Here is a 17,801-nt window from a genome sequence, read left to right on the forward strand (position 1 = left end):
CACCGCCGCTTGCACAACCGCCCCGATGCCGACCGCCCCTCCCTCCGCGGCCACCCCCGCAAGCGCACGCGGCCCGGCCCACCCCTCCTCAGCTGGAGGGCCGAGCTGCCGCCGGAGCGAATAGGGAGCGCGCACCGCCTCCCCCCGCAGCGCACGCGCGGCTGCCGCCCTCAACCCAATGACTGAAGTAACGGCGAACGCCCGCGCGAACCCCGCGCTCTGACGGCGTCCTTTCGCGGCCGCCCGCTATTGGCTGAGCCGGGCTCGGCCCCGCCTCCCGGCCGCGCTCCGCCCCGCCCCCCCGCCCCCTCCCCCGTGCCTGTCAGTGAAGGTTCCCGATGGTTCTGGAAGGAGGCGGTGCCGGCTGTATATAAGGCGGGCGGGCGGCCGGGGGCGCGCACTAGTGGAGGCGCAGCGCTGAGGGTGCGGACTGTGTGCTGATCCTCTGAGAGACCGACAGCCCTTCCCCCGCCGCCAAGGTGAGCGGTGGTACAGCTGCAGGGAGGGCCGCGCTGACAGGGCGCTTTCCTGCCGTGAGCCGGCGGCCTCTGCGTGGTGGTGGGGCTGGGGAATGGGGGTGGGGGGCAGGGAGCCGCGTGGTGCCAGACGATTCGTTTCCTTGTAGTTATAACGTGGGGTAGAACGGAGTCGGGGATGTGAGGTACAGATGAAGCGAAGGGGAGGGTGAGGGCGTGCTGTGAGCTGAGCCCTTCAGTAATTGATCGCTACCGGTGGGGTTATGGATGGGACTTACAGCATGGCGGGCATTTCGGCCGCTGCTGGGGAAAGCGTTTCCCCGAGGGCTCTCCTTAGAGATGTGGTTTCTCCTCACTGGGTGAGAACTGAGTGCTGGGATGGCGGTCTAACCCAGCTGTGCAGGCAGGGCACAGGCGGCAGCGGGGTGCGGGAGGCGCGGAGGGCAGCGCAGGCTGCGGGCGGGCGGGCTGCGCGCTGCGCCCCGCTGCCGGCGGTGGGTGGAGGCGGGGGGGCGGCGGGAAGGCTCTGGCAGTTTCTAGAACCTCTGCTGCTTCCGGCGGGAGCCTGCAGGGGGCGCCGCGGGCCGGTAGTGCCGGCAGACACCGCGACCCAGCGGCTGCGCCCGGCGTGAGGCGCGCACCCCGTCGCATCTCTCAGCGTTCGCTTCGCTGCCGGCGTGGGGCGGGATTGCGGCGCTGTGGTTATTTTCCGCTCGTTACGCACCGGTTAAAGCGGGGTCGTGGTTGGGGGGTTTTGTTCGAGCCGTATTTGGATTTCTGAGCCGTGAGTCGTACTGAGGATTTTATGGGTAGTAGTTCAGAGAAAAAAGCTCCTGTAGAACCGGGTAATGAATTTAGTTGGGCCGTATGTGGGTACACACGGTAGTGTGCAGTGAGCGCTGTAAGCAGCGTGTGGCTGGAGATCGTTCCGTTAGCTGAACGGCAGCTCGGGGGAGAGAAGGAGAGCAAGTACAAATTGCAGTGTGAGCGGGCTGCAGAATAGCAGTTAGCATGCAAAGATCGGGTCAGGTTTTCAGTTCCATTCTTCGTAATCTACTGTAAAATTGAATGTTAAATAAGTGCAATCCAAAGCGTACCTTAAGAGTGTTGGGTTTTTGCATATTTTCAGAAAAAGCAAGTTCTTACTGTAAGTTCCAATTATGTGTTTTACTGGTGTAGTAATTGAAATTTTACAGCTATTGATTTGATTTCAGAGCTCCTGTGAGTATGTGCAGCAAACTGGAGTTGTTAAGCATTGAATTTCACCTTCTTTACAGATGCCGGAAGCTGTGCAAACACAGGACCAACCAATGGAGGAGGAGGTGGAGACCTTTGCCTTCCAGGCTGAGATTGCTCAGTTGATGTCTCTGATTATCAACACCTTTTACTCCAATAAGGAAATTTTCTTGAGGGAACTGATTTCCAATTCATCTGATGTAAGTACTTGGGCTGTTAATCTGGCTTGTATTCATAGAACTGCTGAAATTCTTAGGTGGGATTGTTAAATCTTGCCCCTTCTTTGATAGGCTTTGGACAAGATCAGATACGAGAGCTTGACTGACCCGAGCAAGCTGGATTCTGGAAAAGACCTGAAAATTAACCTGATTCCAAACAAGCATGATCGCACTCTGACCATTGTGGATACTGGCATAGGGATGACCAAAGCTGACCTTGTCAACAATCTTGGTACTATTGCCAAGTCTGGTACCAAGGCTTTCATGGAAGCACTGCAGGCAGGGGCTGATATATCCATGATTGGTCAGTTTGGTGTTGGTTTCTATTCTGCCTACCTTGTTGCGGAGAAAGTGACAGTGATCACCAAGCACAATGATGATGAGCAGTATGCTTGGGAATCATCAGCTGGAGGATCTTTCACTGTCAGACTTGATAATGGTGAGTGTTTCTGCTTTGGTCAATTCTTAGTAGATTATTAGCAAATGATGCTGATGCCTGTTTACTTTGTGCAGTGGAAGAAAGTGGTGTATCAAATCAAGTTTGTTGTAATAGTTAGGATGTCCTAGGGAGATGTTTGGAGTAAATGGTGTATGGCAGTGAAGGCTGTTTGAAAATTAAACATGGAAGTACTTCTGCAGGTCCTGAAAGATGTCAAATAAACAGTAATAAATGGAAGTTTCCTTAGAAGGACTTCAATTAAAATGCTGAATGCAATAAGGGCGTGTCATCTGTAAGCTTGCTTTGGTACAGTGTTGTATTTTGCTGGGGATAAAGAAATCTTTGGTAAAGGAGTCTAGTGTTTAAAGCAAATATTTCTAGAGTTGGTTATAGCTTGGTTTGCTTCTGTGTAAACTAATACCTGTCAATGTCATTCCAGGTGAACCTTTGGGCCGTGGAACAAAAGTTATCCTGCACCTCAAAGAAGACCAAACCGAGTATCTGGAAGAACGGCGAATCAAGGAAATTGTGAAGAAACATTCGCAGTTCATCGGCTACCCTATTAGGCTCTTTGTATGTATTTGTATGAAATATTACATAGTGAAGTATATGAGTTAGAAAATACGCTTTTTAAATATGAATCAGCAGTCTGTGTACAAGATTGCTCTACTGTTGCAGATTGTGCACGTGTATAGCTCTTTAGCTGATGTGATGCTGTTAATTTATTAATTAGCTTTACAAGATGAAGATTAAAAAAAAAGATGGAGCCAAGCCAAAGGCATCACAGTTTCCAAACAATTCAAAACTTAATTGCAATTCACATGTGTTTTTATTGGAAATGGGTTATAATGAAGTACAGCAGTGTGAACTACCATAGAACCACATGTACTGAAACACTGCTAAACAATAGAACATGTCTGAGTTCAGGACAAAAACTGGGCATTGTGCTTGTTCATAGATTTAGATAGCAATTTAATAACTTAGATTGTGGTTCATTATTCAATTCTAAGGCTACACATGATAAAAACAGTGCGTTAATTTAAAGTAATGTTTGCTTTCATAGGTGGAGAAGGAGCGTGATAAGGAGGTGAGTGATGATGAAGCTGAAGAAAAGGAGGAGGAAAAAGAGGAGAAGGAGGAGAAGACGGAAGATAAACCAGAGATTGAGGATGTTGGCTCTGATGAGGAAGAGGAAAAGAAGGATGGAGATAAGAAGAAGAAAAAGAAGATCAAGGAGAAGTACATTGATGAGGAAGAGCTCAACAAGACCAAGCCTATTTGGACCAGGAACCCAGATGACATCACCAATGAGGAGTACGGGGAGTTCTATAAGAGCCTAACTAATGACTGGGAGGACCACTTGGCTGTCAAAGTACGTTCCTGTTTGTCTTTGTGTAAGCACAATCTTTTTGCAGCCAAAGCCAATTTCTAAATGTTTTGAGGAGTATTTAAGTTGCTTAACTGTTAGGAGTGGTGCTGTTCATAGTGCTGACACTACGAGTTACTCATGCTCCAGCTGTTCAGGTTACTTCTGAAGCTGTGTTTTGGCATCTTCAACGAATATATTTGCTTCGCTTTATTGCAAATAAAATGCAAATGCTTTTCCTGCATGTATCCTAGTTAGCAAATCTAATCAGGAGATTTTAAAGTAGATCTCAAGTGGAAACCCAGCAATTATTTTGGTTTGTTAGTTTAGCTTTTAAAAAAAGGTGGGGGTAAGTGAGGTGTAGTTCACCTTTCCAGGCCTTCATGGCTGAAAGTGGTACAAGAAGACATGACAGTTGTTTCACAGCCTGGCAACAGCTGGATAGAAGTGAGGTGATGTTTTGGAGAACATGTTCATTTTTCTGACCAGTGTTGTGCTTACTACATTTAATGCTTTTTGCTTTTTTTACAGCACTTCTCTGTGGAAGGTCAGCTGGAATTCAGAGCTCTCCTGTTTGTCCCACGACGTGCACCTTTTGACCTGTTTGAAAACAGGAAGAAGAAAAACAACATCAAGCTGTACGTACGCAGAGTTTTCATCATGGACAACTGTGAGGAACTGATCCCTGAGTACCTCAGTGAGTATTGCAGAAAAACATTTCTTAAAAAGAACTAGAGAAACTGGCTAGCAATTCAGAAGTTTGTTTCAAAGAGAAGAATGGGGATGGAGGAAGGGACAGTCTTTGAGAGTTGAAGTATATGAGCAATTGAAAGCACTGCTTACTTTGTATGAAAACTTAGTAGAAATCCATTCAAAATTTGGAGCAGCAAAGCCACTTGGTGTAGTGATTGTATACTTCAGTTCTTGAAAACCTACAAAGCTGATTCTAATCTTTCCCTTCCAGACTTCATGAGAGGTGTTGTAGACTCTGAGGATTTACCTCTGAATATTTCTCGTGAAATGCTGCAACAAAGCAAGATCCTTAAAGTGATACGGAAGAACTTGGTGAAGAAGTGTTTGGAACTGTTCACTGAGTTGGCTGAAGACAAGGAGAACTACAAAAAGTTCTATGAGCAGTTCTCCAAGAATATCAAGGTTTGTAGTATTCGTTTATCTTGGTAGTAAGTGGTACAGATTTCTGTTAATACCACATACTGAGCATTCCACAGCTTAGTGTTTATTTAAGGAAGCCATTCAGCATTAACTTTATTTCACTTTCTGTAGCTTGGTATACATGAAGACTCCCAGAACCGCAAGAAACTTTCAGAGTTACTCAGGTATTACACATCTGCATCTGGTGATGAAATGGTTTCTCTGAAGGACTACTGCACTCGCATGAAGGAAAACCAGAAACACGTCTACTACATTACTGGTGAGTTGGCAAGAAGTGCTCTATGAAAAACAGGTAAAGTTGTTGGCATAAGGTGGTAAATACACGGTAACTCTTCTAAACAGTTTGCAAATGAAAGATTTGTGATGGAGCAGTAAAAAAAATGCCTCAGTCGTAGAGAAGCTGCACAGCTTTCCTCACGATCACTTGTCCAATGTTTCGGTTATGTAGTTGGTTGTGATAGAGAAATTGTGGTATATATAATGAGAAGATGAACTTTGCATTTCTATTGTATTGACAATTCCTATAGTGTTTCCAAAACGTTGCTGTGTAGAATGGGATTGTAGTCAGTAGCTCGTAGTGTGTTACTGTCACTGAGTACAGCAGGGCTGGTTGAAAGTAGTGTTTACTAATGGCGCAAGCTCTGCACTCCAGACTTGGAAAGGTGCCCTAGGGTGCTTCCTCTTTAACTTGGGCTCACTGTTGGAGCATTAGCTGCTCTTGAGGAAGTGTGCAGCATTGATCTTCAGGGTTGCAGCTATTCATCAAGCATTGCCTTAGTTTTGAAATACCATGTTCATTGTCATTGCTTCCCTGAGGGTAAGGAAGAATACATTTAAAGGTTTCTGACAAAGCCAAGGGTGTGAAGTGCATTTACACAGCTAGCTTCTTTGTTTTTTCCCCTGTGAGCCCAGAAGGGTTGGAATGGCAAGTGTTTTTTCAAGCTAATACATTGCTGGATAGGCTTAAGTCTTCCCAGGCTAGCAAGGCCATCACTTTGGTGGTTTGTTTATACCTTGTTTTGTCCCTATTAAGAGCTGTTGAGCATCACTGGATTGCATAGACTCGTGTGAGAAGAGTTTGCCATGTCATAACACCGAGGCTGAAACAGAACTTGACATTCATGCTTTCATGCTTCCTGCAGGTGAGACAAAAGACCAGGTGGCCAACTCTGCTTTTGTGGAGCGCCTTCGCAAGCATGGCCTGGAAGTGATCTACATGATTGAGCCTATTGATGAATATTGTGTGCAGCAGCTGAAGGAATTTGAAGGCAAGACCCTGGTTTCTGTAACAAAAGAGGGCTTAGAGCTTCCAGAAGATGAAGAAGAGAAAAAGAAACAGGAGGAGAAAAAAGCCAAGTTTGAAAACCTTTGCAAAATAATGAAAGATATCCTTGAGAAGAAAGTAGAAAAGGTAATTAGTGTTGTGTTGTGCAAGTTGCATCCTGACCAGTCAGTGGGGTTCTGGTTCGTTTGAAATGGTGAAATGTTAAGCTAACAAGTTTTCTGTATGCATTCCTAGGTTGTTGTGTCCAATCGCTTGGTAACTTCTCCATGCTGTATTGTAACAAGTACATATGGCTGGACTGCCAATATGGAGAGGATTATGAAAGCACAGGCATTGAGAGACAACTCCACAATGGGATACATGGCAGCAAAGAAGCACCTGGAGATCAATCCTGATCATTCCATCATTGAAACACTGAGGCAGAAGGCAGAGGCTGATAAGAATGACAAATCTGTGAAGGATCTTGTCATCCTGCTGTACGAGACAGCTCTCCTGTCCTCTGGCTTTAGTTTAGAAGATCCCCAGACACATGCCAACCGCATTTACAGAATGATCAAACTTGGCCTGGGTAAGTTGGAAGTGTGTTTCCTTTCCAGTAAACTCTGGGTGTGTTGAGTGTCTGCTGAGCACATTGGAGGAGTGGGGGGTGGTGTGAAAACCTTCAGGCCATGGAAAGTGGTATGGAGGCAGATAAAGGTTTTGAGTTCAGAGTAAGCATTAATGGTCCTTGTGTCTGTTGTGCAGGCATTGATGAAGATGATACCACTGCTGAGGAGGCGAGTCCTGCAGTTACCGAGGAGATGCCGCCTCTGGAAGGTGATGACGACACATCACGTATGGAGGAGGTGGATTAAAACAGTTTACAGGAACTCATGAATGTTTCCTTGGCTAATATGAATAAGTTATATTTTGTATATTATGAATGTTACCTGCCAAAAAAAACAAAACAAAACAAAAATCTTTGACACTTTTGTCTGCATTCCCTCTTTATATTTATTTTCAAAGATGTTATACCTTTATTTTTGTTACATTGCTTTTTCAGCTGATGTGAGATACAAAATGCCATTGAGGGAGTATTTTCTTTAACACTGTACAACCCTAGACAGGCAAGTAAGGAGTAGTTATTTTGTCTGTATTAGCTGGCTTGCAGGTGGCAGGGTTTTGACTTATTCTTAATTGCCAGAAAAGTAACAAAGACGGTATGACATCTGGATGGTTGAGTTTGTTTAGTGTTATACAGCTCTTCAACTCTGAATATGTCTAACATAGAGTACCTAGTAACTAGGTATCTATGAGAGCTGACACTTGGGGAAGCTTTAACCCTTTTGCTCCTAACAAGGTCTTGATGTTTAAAGTTGTTTTTTATACTGTTCAAGGATTCTGGATTGCACTCTACCATAGAATAGAATCCACTGTAAATCTCTATTGTGACTTATGCAAATCTGCATGTACAGTTCAAACCTAGAACTGTAAGAATAAAAGTGTTAAGAATGAGTTGTCGCTGACTTGTCTGTTAATAGTGGGAACAAAAAGTGCTGGTTTGAAAACAGTTGTTTTGGATTTGAAGTAATGGATACCTGGGATTCATATTACGTGTTCTGTAGTGCCACTACAAACCAGTGTCACATGTTGGTACAGTAAAAATAGAGGCTTAGTCTGTTTTTAATCTCTTTCATGCAGTGCTTTGGTTGAACTTGTAAGGCAGAAACAGGCTCCTAAAGCTGCAAAACTTGTTTCTTGTGTTGTACTGTCAGTGGATTTTCCCGTGCAGTACTAAGCTGTCTGTACTAAATAGTACAGGTTTGGTGCTCTCCTTGGGCTGTCTCCTGTGTACCTGTAGAACTCTTAGTATTCACATCCTTGTCAAGTTCAACTCTGTGCCTTGATTTGTTCCTGTTCTACACATGCAGATGGTATCCCTGTATGCTTCCCGGGCTACACAGCCCTGCTTCCACTTCCTACACTTTGGTCCTTTCCCTCAGTTTAAGCTGCAGGTCCTGGTTCAGCCAGGCTGGTCACTCACCTCCACTTGATCTGCTGGGGGTGGGAGAGTTCTTGCGCTCACAGAAGGGTGTCCTTAAAGAGCTGACAGCTGTTTCTGTTCATACACCTGCAAGGACAGTTTCCCTGGGCATCTCCAGCAATCCCTTGAGTAGCTGGAAGTTTGCTCTCCTGAAGTTCAGTGTCCTTAAACTCGCTTTTTGCCAGCCCTGCCTTCCTCCAGATCACAAACTCCACCAGGGTGTGGTCACTGCAGCCCAGGCTGCATTTAATCTTTCTTACGCTTTCCTCTGCATTAGTGAGCACCAGGTCCAGTAAGGTTTCACCTCAGGTTGGTCCGTCTAATACCTGGACCAGGAAATTGTCTGGATCTGGATCTGCTGCCTCCTGTGCAGCTGTCCCAGCAGGTATCAGGGTCTCCCATCTGGACAGGAGCCTGTGTGAGCTGGGACATGCCTGCAGTTGGTGCAAGGCCTTGTCAATGGGCTGCTGTAGGAGAACCCAACCACTGGATGCTCTTTACTGGACCAATGGATTTGGTGAGGAGTTCCTCACGCTGCTGATGAACAGTGCTGTGAAAAAGCAAGTGTCATTTGTTCCTTAAGTTGATAGAAACATTTTAAAAAACTTCTCACCCATGGTTTACGTGTTCGAAGTACACAAAGCTGTTCTTTGACCAGCTAGAGGGATCGGGAATGGTTGGATACCTGGTACATCATAGGCCGCTCTGTGTGAGACGTGTGGCTTCTGTGCCTGTACTACATTGTCACTGCTTCATGTCCAAAATCACTTGAAGTCACGGGTATCTCAAAAGGCTACTCATGTATTAGAGAGGCAAAGGTAAGAGATGACAAAGCATAAAACAGGCCATGAATTTCTGCTCTCCCTGCCCAGCCTGGAAATGAGACAAGACTCAGTGCGACAGTTTCTAGTTAAGATTCAATGTTCAACAGCTTGATTAAGGTGAGATCTTCATGGGAAGAGAAAGTAGCTGAATGCTCAGTAATGAATACGTTGCTATAGGGGTGACTATGACATCAAAACGGGTTCTGTCTTGGTTCCCAGGAGTCACACATTTAAATGTGTGTCAATCAGGGCTGAGTTGCGCCTTCAACCATGGGTGAGAGAAACTGATCAAAAGGTGAAGATCAAACTGTTGGGAACTGTGTCAGTAGATTGCAGTCTCACTGACATGCAGTCTTAGTATTGTACTTGGCTTAGAAGTACTTCAGTTTTAAGATAGCTGTGTCTCATGACTAGAATCTGTTCTACAAGATCTTCATCTAAAAACCAAGAACTGATTGTTATAGGAGGAAGGTTTTTCCCATCAAATCTTTAAGCTTTTGCCTCCTTTGGAAATAAGTGTTAGAAACTCTGCTTGGAGTTTGCAAGTTGATGTATTCTAAGCAGGAGTGCACAACAGAATTCAGCAAGGGTCAGTCCCAGGCTGGATGTGGTTCTGGGCAGCATGGTCTGGTGGTTGGTGACCCTGCACATAGCAGGGGTTGAAACTAGATGGTCATTGTGGTCCTTTTCAACCCAGGCCATTCAATGATTCTATGAAAGGGTCAGAAGTGCACAAAAGCACTTCTGCTTATTGGAGCTTCAGTACAGTGGAGCCAACCACTGAATAAGTGATTACAACAGAATTCTTTTGCACAGCTTGGCCCTACTCTCCTCGCTTAGAGATACCTTACTGACACAGGTTTTGCTGAAGGTCAGAATGTTCTTTTGGTGCTAGGCTTTTTGCTATCAGGCTTAAGGCGTTAGGATGCTGCATTCAGAGGTGTGTGACTCCCTTGCTCTCAATGCAGAACGCATGTACCAGTTTGCTTTTTTGAACCTTGGGTGCTAACCGGCTGCTGCTCCTGTTCCCCTTGGGAAGGGCTCACGTCACTGCATGCAGTAAAGCCCACGGTTTGGTGGCAGAAGGAAAGTAGCTTTCGTTGTCCCAGGAGCTAACAGAAACGTGAACTGCACTGAGCAACAAGCATCGCCAGAACAGGAGTAGAAAAGGTACCAGAGTACATTGTGTGTTGTTCCCTCACAGAGAGGGAACTGGGTTTATGAAATAAAGTGCATCCCAAATGTACTACTTCATGGATATAAACACTGTTTATGTCGTTTTTGTGAGTAATGATGTATCTTACAGATGAAGAGTATTTTTCTTCCACTTACCAGCTTACAGCGGGTCTGAGATGTTCATTCACCTTCATTTGTAGTTGCAGATGGTACAAATTCTACAGCAGAAGCTTCAGCAAATTCATCATTTTGGGCCAACTTCTACCTGTGAGTAAATCAAACTTCACTTATTTCAGCCTTTCCTAATAGCGAGGGCACCCTAAAGAAGGTGCCACGGACTTCACGTATGCTCAGGTGTCTCTGATAGTTCATTATGGAATAACGTTTAATAGTCCTTCATTTAAAACAAAATAAGCCTTACACTGAAAAGCAATTTTAGGCCAAGATGTATCTTTATGCTGGTCAACCATATAAACATTGTGTTTCTAAAAACAATTAAGGTCCAAAAAATGCCTGGTGAATAAACGTCCACTGCGCTATGGCTGGTCTGAGGAGGAGGAACTGTATCAGAACAGCCTTCGGCGTCGCTAGAAGCAGAATGAAGACAAGGCGGAGGCACGTGCTCTTTCATTCCAAGGTGCAGTTCTGATGGGCTGGTGAGGAAGAGGGTGGGCAGTGAACACTGTGTGTCTTTTTTACCCTACTGCACAGAGTTCTGATTTGAACTGTCCTGCCATTAAAGCAGAAACGAGCTTTTATTTATTTAGCGCTTCGAAATAGAAGAGTACAATGTCCAAGTGTATTTTTTCTTACCTATTCCTGGTTGATTTTAAATGAAACTATCTGGATGGTGAGAACGCCTCTTATGGAAAGTCATTTCATTTCAGCTCTTAGGTGCTTCCTGCAGTTACTCAGAAGACAGCTGGCACCACTACTCCAATCCCAGTGCCACTAGTGGTAAGCGTCGCAGAGGAGTTAAGCTTGTAGCGGAGCAGGACGTGCCAGAGGCAGTAGATTTAGGAGATGCCATCCTCTCAGAAGATGAACAGTGTTTTCTTACACCTGGAAAGGCAGCCCTGCCAGCTAGAGAGTCCCACAGTGATATCTATATGGCACCGGAAAGTGATTGTAGAGCACCAGTGGAAACAATCGCTGAGGAGAAATCTGCTTTATCAGCATTCCTGGTGGAACCATGTGAACCATCTCAGAAATGCGGAGCTGGTACAGAGGCAGAGCGGCCCCAGAGTCCTGACTGCTCCTCGCCCATGGATATTGAGCCTTGTGAGTCTTTGGCATTTCTGGAGAGCTCTGTTACGGCTGCTTTGCTACCAGAGTGGGACAGCAACGTGTGTGAACAGATGGCAGAACTGGAACCATCTGCTATGTACCACTGAACAAAAACGCAGAAAAAAAACCTTCCTGTCACCTAAACGAGGCATGGCTGTATTAATAACATCCATAGCAACGCTTTGTCTTGTCTTTCATGCACTGTGAATGGTATTTATCCAAGCTTCCTTTGGGCAGTGCTGGAGGTTGTATCGTAGAATTAAGGCTTCAAAATCACAGCATCCCATTTTCAGGTTTTCTCCTGTAAGTTGGACAGATCTGTAGGCAGCACCTTCGGTCCCCAGAGCTCTCAGCTGACATGAACTGTTCCTGGCACTCACTGTGGCCACATCACTCATTTCCTCTCTCTGTTTTCCAAGAACCGGTCCAACTAAAGACACCACGCTCCATTCCTTAAGCAAAGAAGTGATGAGAGACCACCAGCTTCAAGTACAGCAGGGCCAGTCCTCCTAAACATCTGCCGTAGAGCTCAGGCAGTGCCTTCTGTTCTGCTTGTGAGAGCACAATTCCAGGGCCGGAATGTTAAGAAACGACTCTTGGAAACAAAGCCAAATGTTAGGGCTATTGCACAAGGCAAATCCCTGGCGGAGGGTCATGCTAGTTCAGTGAAGACATTCTTTGCAGATACTGATTTAGGCACTTAGCACCGTCAGCATGTACTGTAACACGAGTTACCAGGTGTGTCTGTGCAGTCTGAAATTAGATCCAGAGCAGCAGATGGTACAGAGTGCAGCACTCATGGAATGGCGACATGAGAACTGAGTTTTCTTCTTGCTTGGTTTTCAGTGGCCTCCTATTGCTTCATATCCTCATGCTGCTTTTGCCTCTGCAGGACAGGTGGATCTGGGGATCCACAGAACTTCAGTATGTTGAGATAGGAGCAGGGTGCATCTGCCCTGTGTTGTTGCCTGAACGCTGATGTCCTCTTGAAGTCCTTCAGGATCCCACAGACCCCTGCTAACATGGGTAACCGCTGTAACTTTAAGATGAAAGCCCTTCATATTTAGGCTGCTGGTAACAGCACTGACCATGCCTCTGGCCTGAATGCAAACATTTCACATGGAACTTTTCTGTCTCTGCAGAGTGTATGTATTAAGCTTAACGTACAGTAATTTGTTGAAGGACTATGGATACTCCTGAGGTAAATGGATTTTGGACCTGGTCCACAGGGACTATTTAGTAGATTGCAACCAATTGCAAGTGAAATAGAAGCACTTTCACTACAGTGTGCTCACACTGTGCGGTTTTAAAATGTTCTATACCTGGAGGCATGATTTTAATGTCACAGTTTGACCTGTAGCAATTCTCCTGGGTCCTACCTGGTAGGGACTGACTGCTAACAGCTGGTGTTCATTGAGCATCAGCAGCTGATTTGGGGCAGGCCTGTGTGGGAGAAGGGACTGTGAGCCATGTGAGTGGATGAAAGGTGATGGCTAATATGCACTCATTGAAGCCAGCTGGTGCTACAAGCACTGACCGAGTGCCTCTCAGAGCCTGCTTCAGTGGTGGGAGGGTTGTAGGAACCTTTCCTGTTCTGAGCCTTGTTGTGAAAGCCCCTTCCTGATAGAAGGAAATAACTGCTGGATGGCCTGAGCAGATGAGGTAAGGAGCTGGAAAAGGAGCTGCTGGGGTTGAAAAGATGCGTGTGCAGCTCAGCTGGTGGCAGGAGCAGGGTGGGAGGCTGCTGTAGGCTGCTCTACTGTGGGCTGCTCTGCTGTGTCTCCAGGGTTTGGCTCTTGGGGCCTTTTTGGGCTGACAGGCATTTGTTTCATCAAGGCCCTGGCATGCTCTGGGCTGTTTCCTGAGGGCTGTGTGACTGATATGGGGCCACAGAAAATAAGTGGGTGTGAGCAGAGGGGTAATGGAGTGTAGCACCTCTGGCTGCTGGACCTTGTTAGCTCAGCTGCAGGTGTGTGTGCTTGTAAGTGTGCTTTACATATTAGGAATGTTGTGAGTAGGGTATGCAAGCTGCTGTGCTAATTTCTGTAGGCTTCTGCTGCAGGCCTGTACAGTCTGCTCTAGTCTGCTTATTCAGAGGAGGGGTCTGGAGCCTTCAGCTGTGGCACAGAGCACTTTTGCAGCAGGCCTCCGTCTCCTTTTTGTTACATCCCTTTTTAAGCAGTTTTCACATGGATGAAGCCGAGCAGGGAGGCAGGTGTGAGCAGGGGCCTGGCAGCCCAGGTACATTGAGCTGCAGTGGGATGGCCCCGCTGGAGAGGAGGCAGCGGCAGAGGAGGCAGCGGCAGGTGGGACATTACACAGAGGGCCTGGGCGAAGGTGAGTGGGACCCCATCGGGATGGCTGGGTGCAGGGCTGGCTCTGAGCATGGCCTTGTGTTTGTTGGTATCATGACTTGAGTACAAACACCTCTTTGATGGCTCTCAAAACCTGAAATCCCCTTATGGAGGGTAAGCTTATTCAAAAGCTGCTCTGGGAGGTGGGGGGGGAAAGTCACCATTGCTGGAGGTATTCCAGCACCGTGGAGATATAGCACTGAGGGACATGGTCAGTGGCTGCGGTGGGGTGGGTTGGGGTTGGAGTAAGTTGTCTTAGTGGTCTTTAACAAGCTTAATGATTCTATGGTGTATTTTCCTTCCCTTCCCCATTCTGTTAGATGCTCTGGAAATGATGGGTTCTGTTAGAAGCTCGGACTGCATAGAAAGGCTGGCACATAAATACATGGTAACTTTCTTCTAATTGCTGTTTCTTACCTCCCTGTTAAATTATACCATAGACTGTGCTGGATGCTTTGGTGCAGAGCTGTGCTGAAGAACAGCTGATGAGGAACATCTGTGAATCAACTGATTCAAATGGTGAATAATTTAGTTCACCTGCGAGGAAGCAAAAAAGGGAGAGAGGAAACTTTGGGGAGGGGAGAGAAAGTCTGCTTCCCTGGTGTCTTCCCCTGTACAAGCCAGTCATTGTACCACAAATGTGACATATTTGAGAAGCTGAGCAGCTTCCTGTGATGACAACAGTGACCAAACACAGCACTTTGGGCTGGTACGGGGCCTTCAGCCTCAACCCAAAGCTGCCTGAACTTCAGCTATGAGCGGTGCTTCTTTCTCTTCCTCCTCTGCAGCAGAAGTGTGTGGTGGAGTCAAGCACGGAGTCAGAGTCTGAATCCAGCGTGGAGGTGAGGCCCAGATTCTGAGGTGTTTCCATGCTAATGGGCTCCTCTCATCCTTTTGCTTTTAACAAGGGGAGTCAAAGGAGTGGTTGCTGGAGTTCCAGCTGTACGGATCAGGGAGAGAACAAGCAGCAGTTTTAGGCTATACTCGTTATGCTCTGTGCTTACAGATCTGGGCTGTCAGGTGGTGGCATTGGGCAGGGCTGCTGCAGGAGCTCTGCTGAAGGTTAATTTCAGATGAGATGGCTGAGAGCAGAGCTGTTGTTGTGGCAGTCAGGTGTGACTGTTGATAAGTTCCTGAACTGGCTGTCAAACCAGCATCATTAAAATCAGTAGAAAAGAAACCAAATGGATTCTGGAGTAGAGAGCTGGCTTGGTCTTTAGTTTCACAGCCCTATGCTTTCCTGTCCATAACGTGTAGCTAAGCTCTGGTAAATTCGTTGTTAGCCTCCTATGTGTCAGAGGAGCTGCAAAGCACAGCAGAGTGTAACTAAACTCACTGTTGTGAGCTCTGATCTCATCGTTCTCGGTGACTTCATACGCGTCTATCTGAGCACTTACACTGAACACAGAGAAATGCTGCATGTAACTGACTCTTACAGGTGCAGTGGCGAGAGTGAGCATCGCAGATCTGATGAGCACCTCAGAAGCACTGAGCTTAATGGCAGGGCCGTAATGGCAGCTCCTGTGCTGTGTGGCTCTGACACTTGCTCTGTTGGGGATTTCTGTGTAGTGGTGGAACCTCTAATGTCAGAGAACAAGAAGTGACCTCATTTGGGGTGAAGCTTCTAGCCCCCAAACGGCAGCTTTTCTACCGTTAGTTTATCTGTGATTTTCTGGTGGTAGGATATACAATCACTCATATTCTCTTCACAGTCTGAAGTGCTGTCTGTGACTCAGCAGGGCTCTCCTCAGGCCCTCTATTTTAGGCTTTTATTATCATTTTTAACCAGGCCTGCATTAGTTTGATTGACACAGATTTTTATTGCCTTTTGGGGAGATAGGATGATCCAGCTTCCTCTTTAGGCTTTTATCTGCTCTCGTATCAGTGACTCATAGGACGATGCCTTATAAACCCATGTCAACTTCCCTTAAACAGGTCTTGAATAACCCACTTGCTGAAGGACTCAGGAAGGCAAGGGACTCCAAGAGGTTGCAAGTAGGTTCAGCTGTTAACACAGCAGCTTTGTTCTCAGTGTGTTACCCTAAAATTAAAATGGAGTGGGAGTGTGTGGACCAACAGAACTTCCATGCTATGCTGTAGTGTTTCTAAAGCCTGCTGTGTACCCCTGTCTTTTTCTTCAGAAAAATAAACATCTCCCACGTTTAAAGAGATCTTTGTTTTTAGTTCCTAGATCCTTATGATGGTGATTCAGAAGACACATCCAATCACTCTGATTGTAGCTTGAGCTCACTAAACAGTAGAGAAGTTGCACCGTGGATGAGCAGTGCTCCAAAAGCAATGGCTTTGGAGGATGCTGATCCTCTGGGGAATGGAGAGTCCGTCCCTCAACCTCTGGCCTGGCTCTGCTCAGAGACGAAGATCAGTGATGTTCACAGCCAGAGAGTAAATGACACTAAATTACCCCTCAAACTTCCCAGCCAGCAGAAGGATCTCCCAAGAAGCCCGCTGCAGTCTTCTGAGCTGCCGAGAGAGGCGGAAGCGTTTCCCTCCACGTGGCTGATGCCTGACCCTTCCTTACTGGTGGGTGTTAATCCTTCAGCCCCTGCTCATCTCCTTGCAAGTGCAGGTGACGGTTCTCCACAACCCACGCTAGCAGATAACTGTGATGGTACCGCTTCGAGGCAACCACTTATTAAAAGAAAACAAGGGATCACTGTTTCAGAGAGCACTGGTGAAAAGCTACGAAGAAAGAAAATCCGTGCCATCTGAGCTAGGGATAAATAAGCAGCTGGACTAAGTGTTTCATTCTAAAAGCAAACCTGCTAGGTTTCTTTTGCAGGCAGCACCTGAACAAGCTGCAAATGATGATACAATCACAGCCGTACTGTGTGCTGCAGGCACTGAGATCCATCTTCAAAGGATGGAACCAGTTAAACAAGCTTGTGTGGCAGTTTAAATGAGAATTAGCTAAGCTGTGTCCAGACTCAGCTGAGACTGATGCCTGTGTGATACTTCAGTGTCTGGGCACCAGATTCCTGTGTGCTGTATCTGGAGACACCTGTTCAGCTTTGGGGTCATTTCAAGTAAGTATTACAAGGGTATGTTGAGGAGAGAAGGAAGAATGAATGGCACATGATTTTACACAGCTGTTGCTCTTTGTCTCATCTGCTGTATGGCAAACGAGCCTGCAGGTTTGGCCACAAACACTGAATTGTGTGTATGTGAAAGTGACCTGATTTATTTTTTCCCTTTAATCAGAGAGAAGTTGATTTGTGCCGTTACCGTTCTTGTCCCTGTCTGAACACTGTTTCAGGTATAACTTGTATATATTCTCAGTATGTCTACCAGTTCAGAACTTAGAATGTGAAGCTGAAGCCATTAACTGCCAGTAATCATCCTTACTAAGGACCATGATGTATGCTCGGAGGTCAGCCAGCACGAACTCTCTCATCTCCCTCCTTGATGATGACGACCTTTCTGTATTTTCCTTCCCACATAAATGCACTACATCCACAGAAGTATAATTGTCTGAAATATGTCGGTACCAAAGCTGTGAGGGTGTTCATTCTCCATGACTGGCACAGAATAAAACGCTAATAAAGGTGGAAAACCACTTGCAAGGCAGAAGCTTAGCAGCACTTTACCACTCCACTAACCTCTGCAGAGTAACTTTTCATGTACATCTCTGATCACCTCTTGGCTCAAACAGAAATAAAATGGGAGCCTTCAGTTACTATAAAAGCAGCTTAAGAGGAATGCTCTTTTTTTCCTGCCAGCCTCCCCCACAGGACTGTTTTCTTGAAGACAGCACAGCTTCTGAATGCATCCCAGCAGTTCTGTAAAAGCAGCTGACTTAACCACGAGCCAGCCTGAAAGTCATTCATTCGCTATCAGACTTCATAGCAGATGATGTCAGGCCTTGTGTCTTACTGTATTGGGGACTTCAGTTACAGGATTAGCTGAGGGAGCCGTGTGAGGGTCAG

General features: G+C 46.2%; 2 protein-coding genes across 5 annotated transcripts; both read left to right on the forward strand.

Moving 5' to 3' along the window:
* The first annotated feature begins 337 nt into the window (after positions 1-337).
* Positions 338-7,687, forward strand: HSP90AA1 (heat shock protein 90 alpha family class A member 1). Its single transcript, XM_072336940.1, has 11 exons — positions 338-479; positions 1,754-1,912; positions 2,003-2,369; positions 2,809-2,942; positions 3,433-3,741; positions 4,267-4,432; positions 4,700-4,890; positions 5,020-5,167; positions 6,051-6,319; positions 6,428-6,761; positions 6,938-7,687. The coding sequence occupies exons 2-11, from the start codon at positions 1,754-1,756 to the stop codon at positions 7,045-7,047; spliced, it is 2,187 nt and encodes a 728-aa protein (XP_072193041.1). The 5' UTR covers positions 338-479; the 3' UTR covers positions 7,048-7,687.
* A 5,282-nt stretch (positions 7,688-12,969) lies between these two features.
* Positions 12,970-17,398, forward strand: LOC140253183 (uncharacterized). 4 transcript variants are annotated; one of them, XM_072338635.1, is made up of 6 exons: positions 12,970-13,165; positions 13,683-13,840; positions 14,178-14,245; positions 14,646-14,699; positions 15,793-15,852; positions 16,042-17,398. In XM_072338635.1, the coding sequence occupies exons 1-6, from the start codon at positions 13,161-13,163 to the stop codon at positions 16,585-16,587; spliced, it is 891 nt and encodes a 296-aa protein (XP_072194736.1). In that variant the 5' UTR covers positions 12,970-13,160; the 3' UTR covers positions 16,588-17,398. The 4 variants fall into 4 exon arrangements, with proteins under 4 accessions (XP_072194736.1, XP_072194738.1, XP_072194739.1 ...); XM_072338637.1 differs by having other exon boundaries at positions 13,686-13,840; XM_072338638.1 differs by lacking the exon at positions 12,970-13,165 and adding an exon at positions 13,182-13,472 and having other exon boundaries at positions 13,686-13,840.
* Positions 17,399-17,801: the final 403 nt, after the last annotated feature.

This window comes from Excalfactoria chinensis, chromosome 5 (genome assembly GCF_039878825.1).
Source record: "Excalfactoria chinensis isolate bCotChi1 chromosome 5, bCotChi1.hap2, whole genome shotgun sequence".
Taxonomy (NCBI): domain Eukaryota; kingdom Metazoa; phylum Chordata; class Aves; order Galliformes; family Phasianidae; genus Excalfactoria; species Excalfactoria chinensis.

What these genes read in the sequence shown, in the direction of transcription:
- HSP90AA1 (XM_072336940.1), top strand. Translation starts at nt 1,754, where the DNA reads ATGCCGGAAGCTGTGCAAACACAGGACCAACCAATGGAGGAGGAGGTG. An exon ending in ACACGTCTACTACATTACTG is followed by an intron (nt 5,168 to 6,050) that starts GTGAGTTGGCAA and finishes TGCTTCCTGCAG; the next exon opens with GTGAGACAAAAGACCAGGTG. An exon ending in AATGATCAAACTTGGCCTGG is followed by an intron (nt 6,762 to 6,937) that starts GTAAGTTGGAAG and finishes TCTGTTGTGCAG; the next exon opens with GCATTGATGAAGATGATACC.
- LOC140253183 (XM_072338635.1), top strand. An exon ending in GGCTGGCACATAAATACATG is followed by an intron (nt 14,246 to 14,645) that starts GTAACTTTCTTC and finishes CCTCCTCTGCAG; the next exon opens with CAGAAGTGTGTGGTGGAGTC. An exon ending in AGTCTGAATCCAGCGTGGAG is followed by an intron (nt 14,700 to 15,792) that starts GTGAGGCCCAGA and finishes TCCCTTAAACAG; the next exon opens with GTCTTGAATAACCCACTTGC.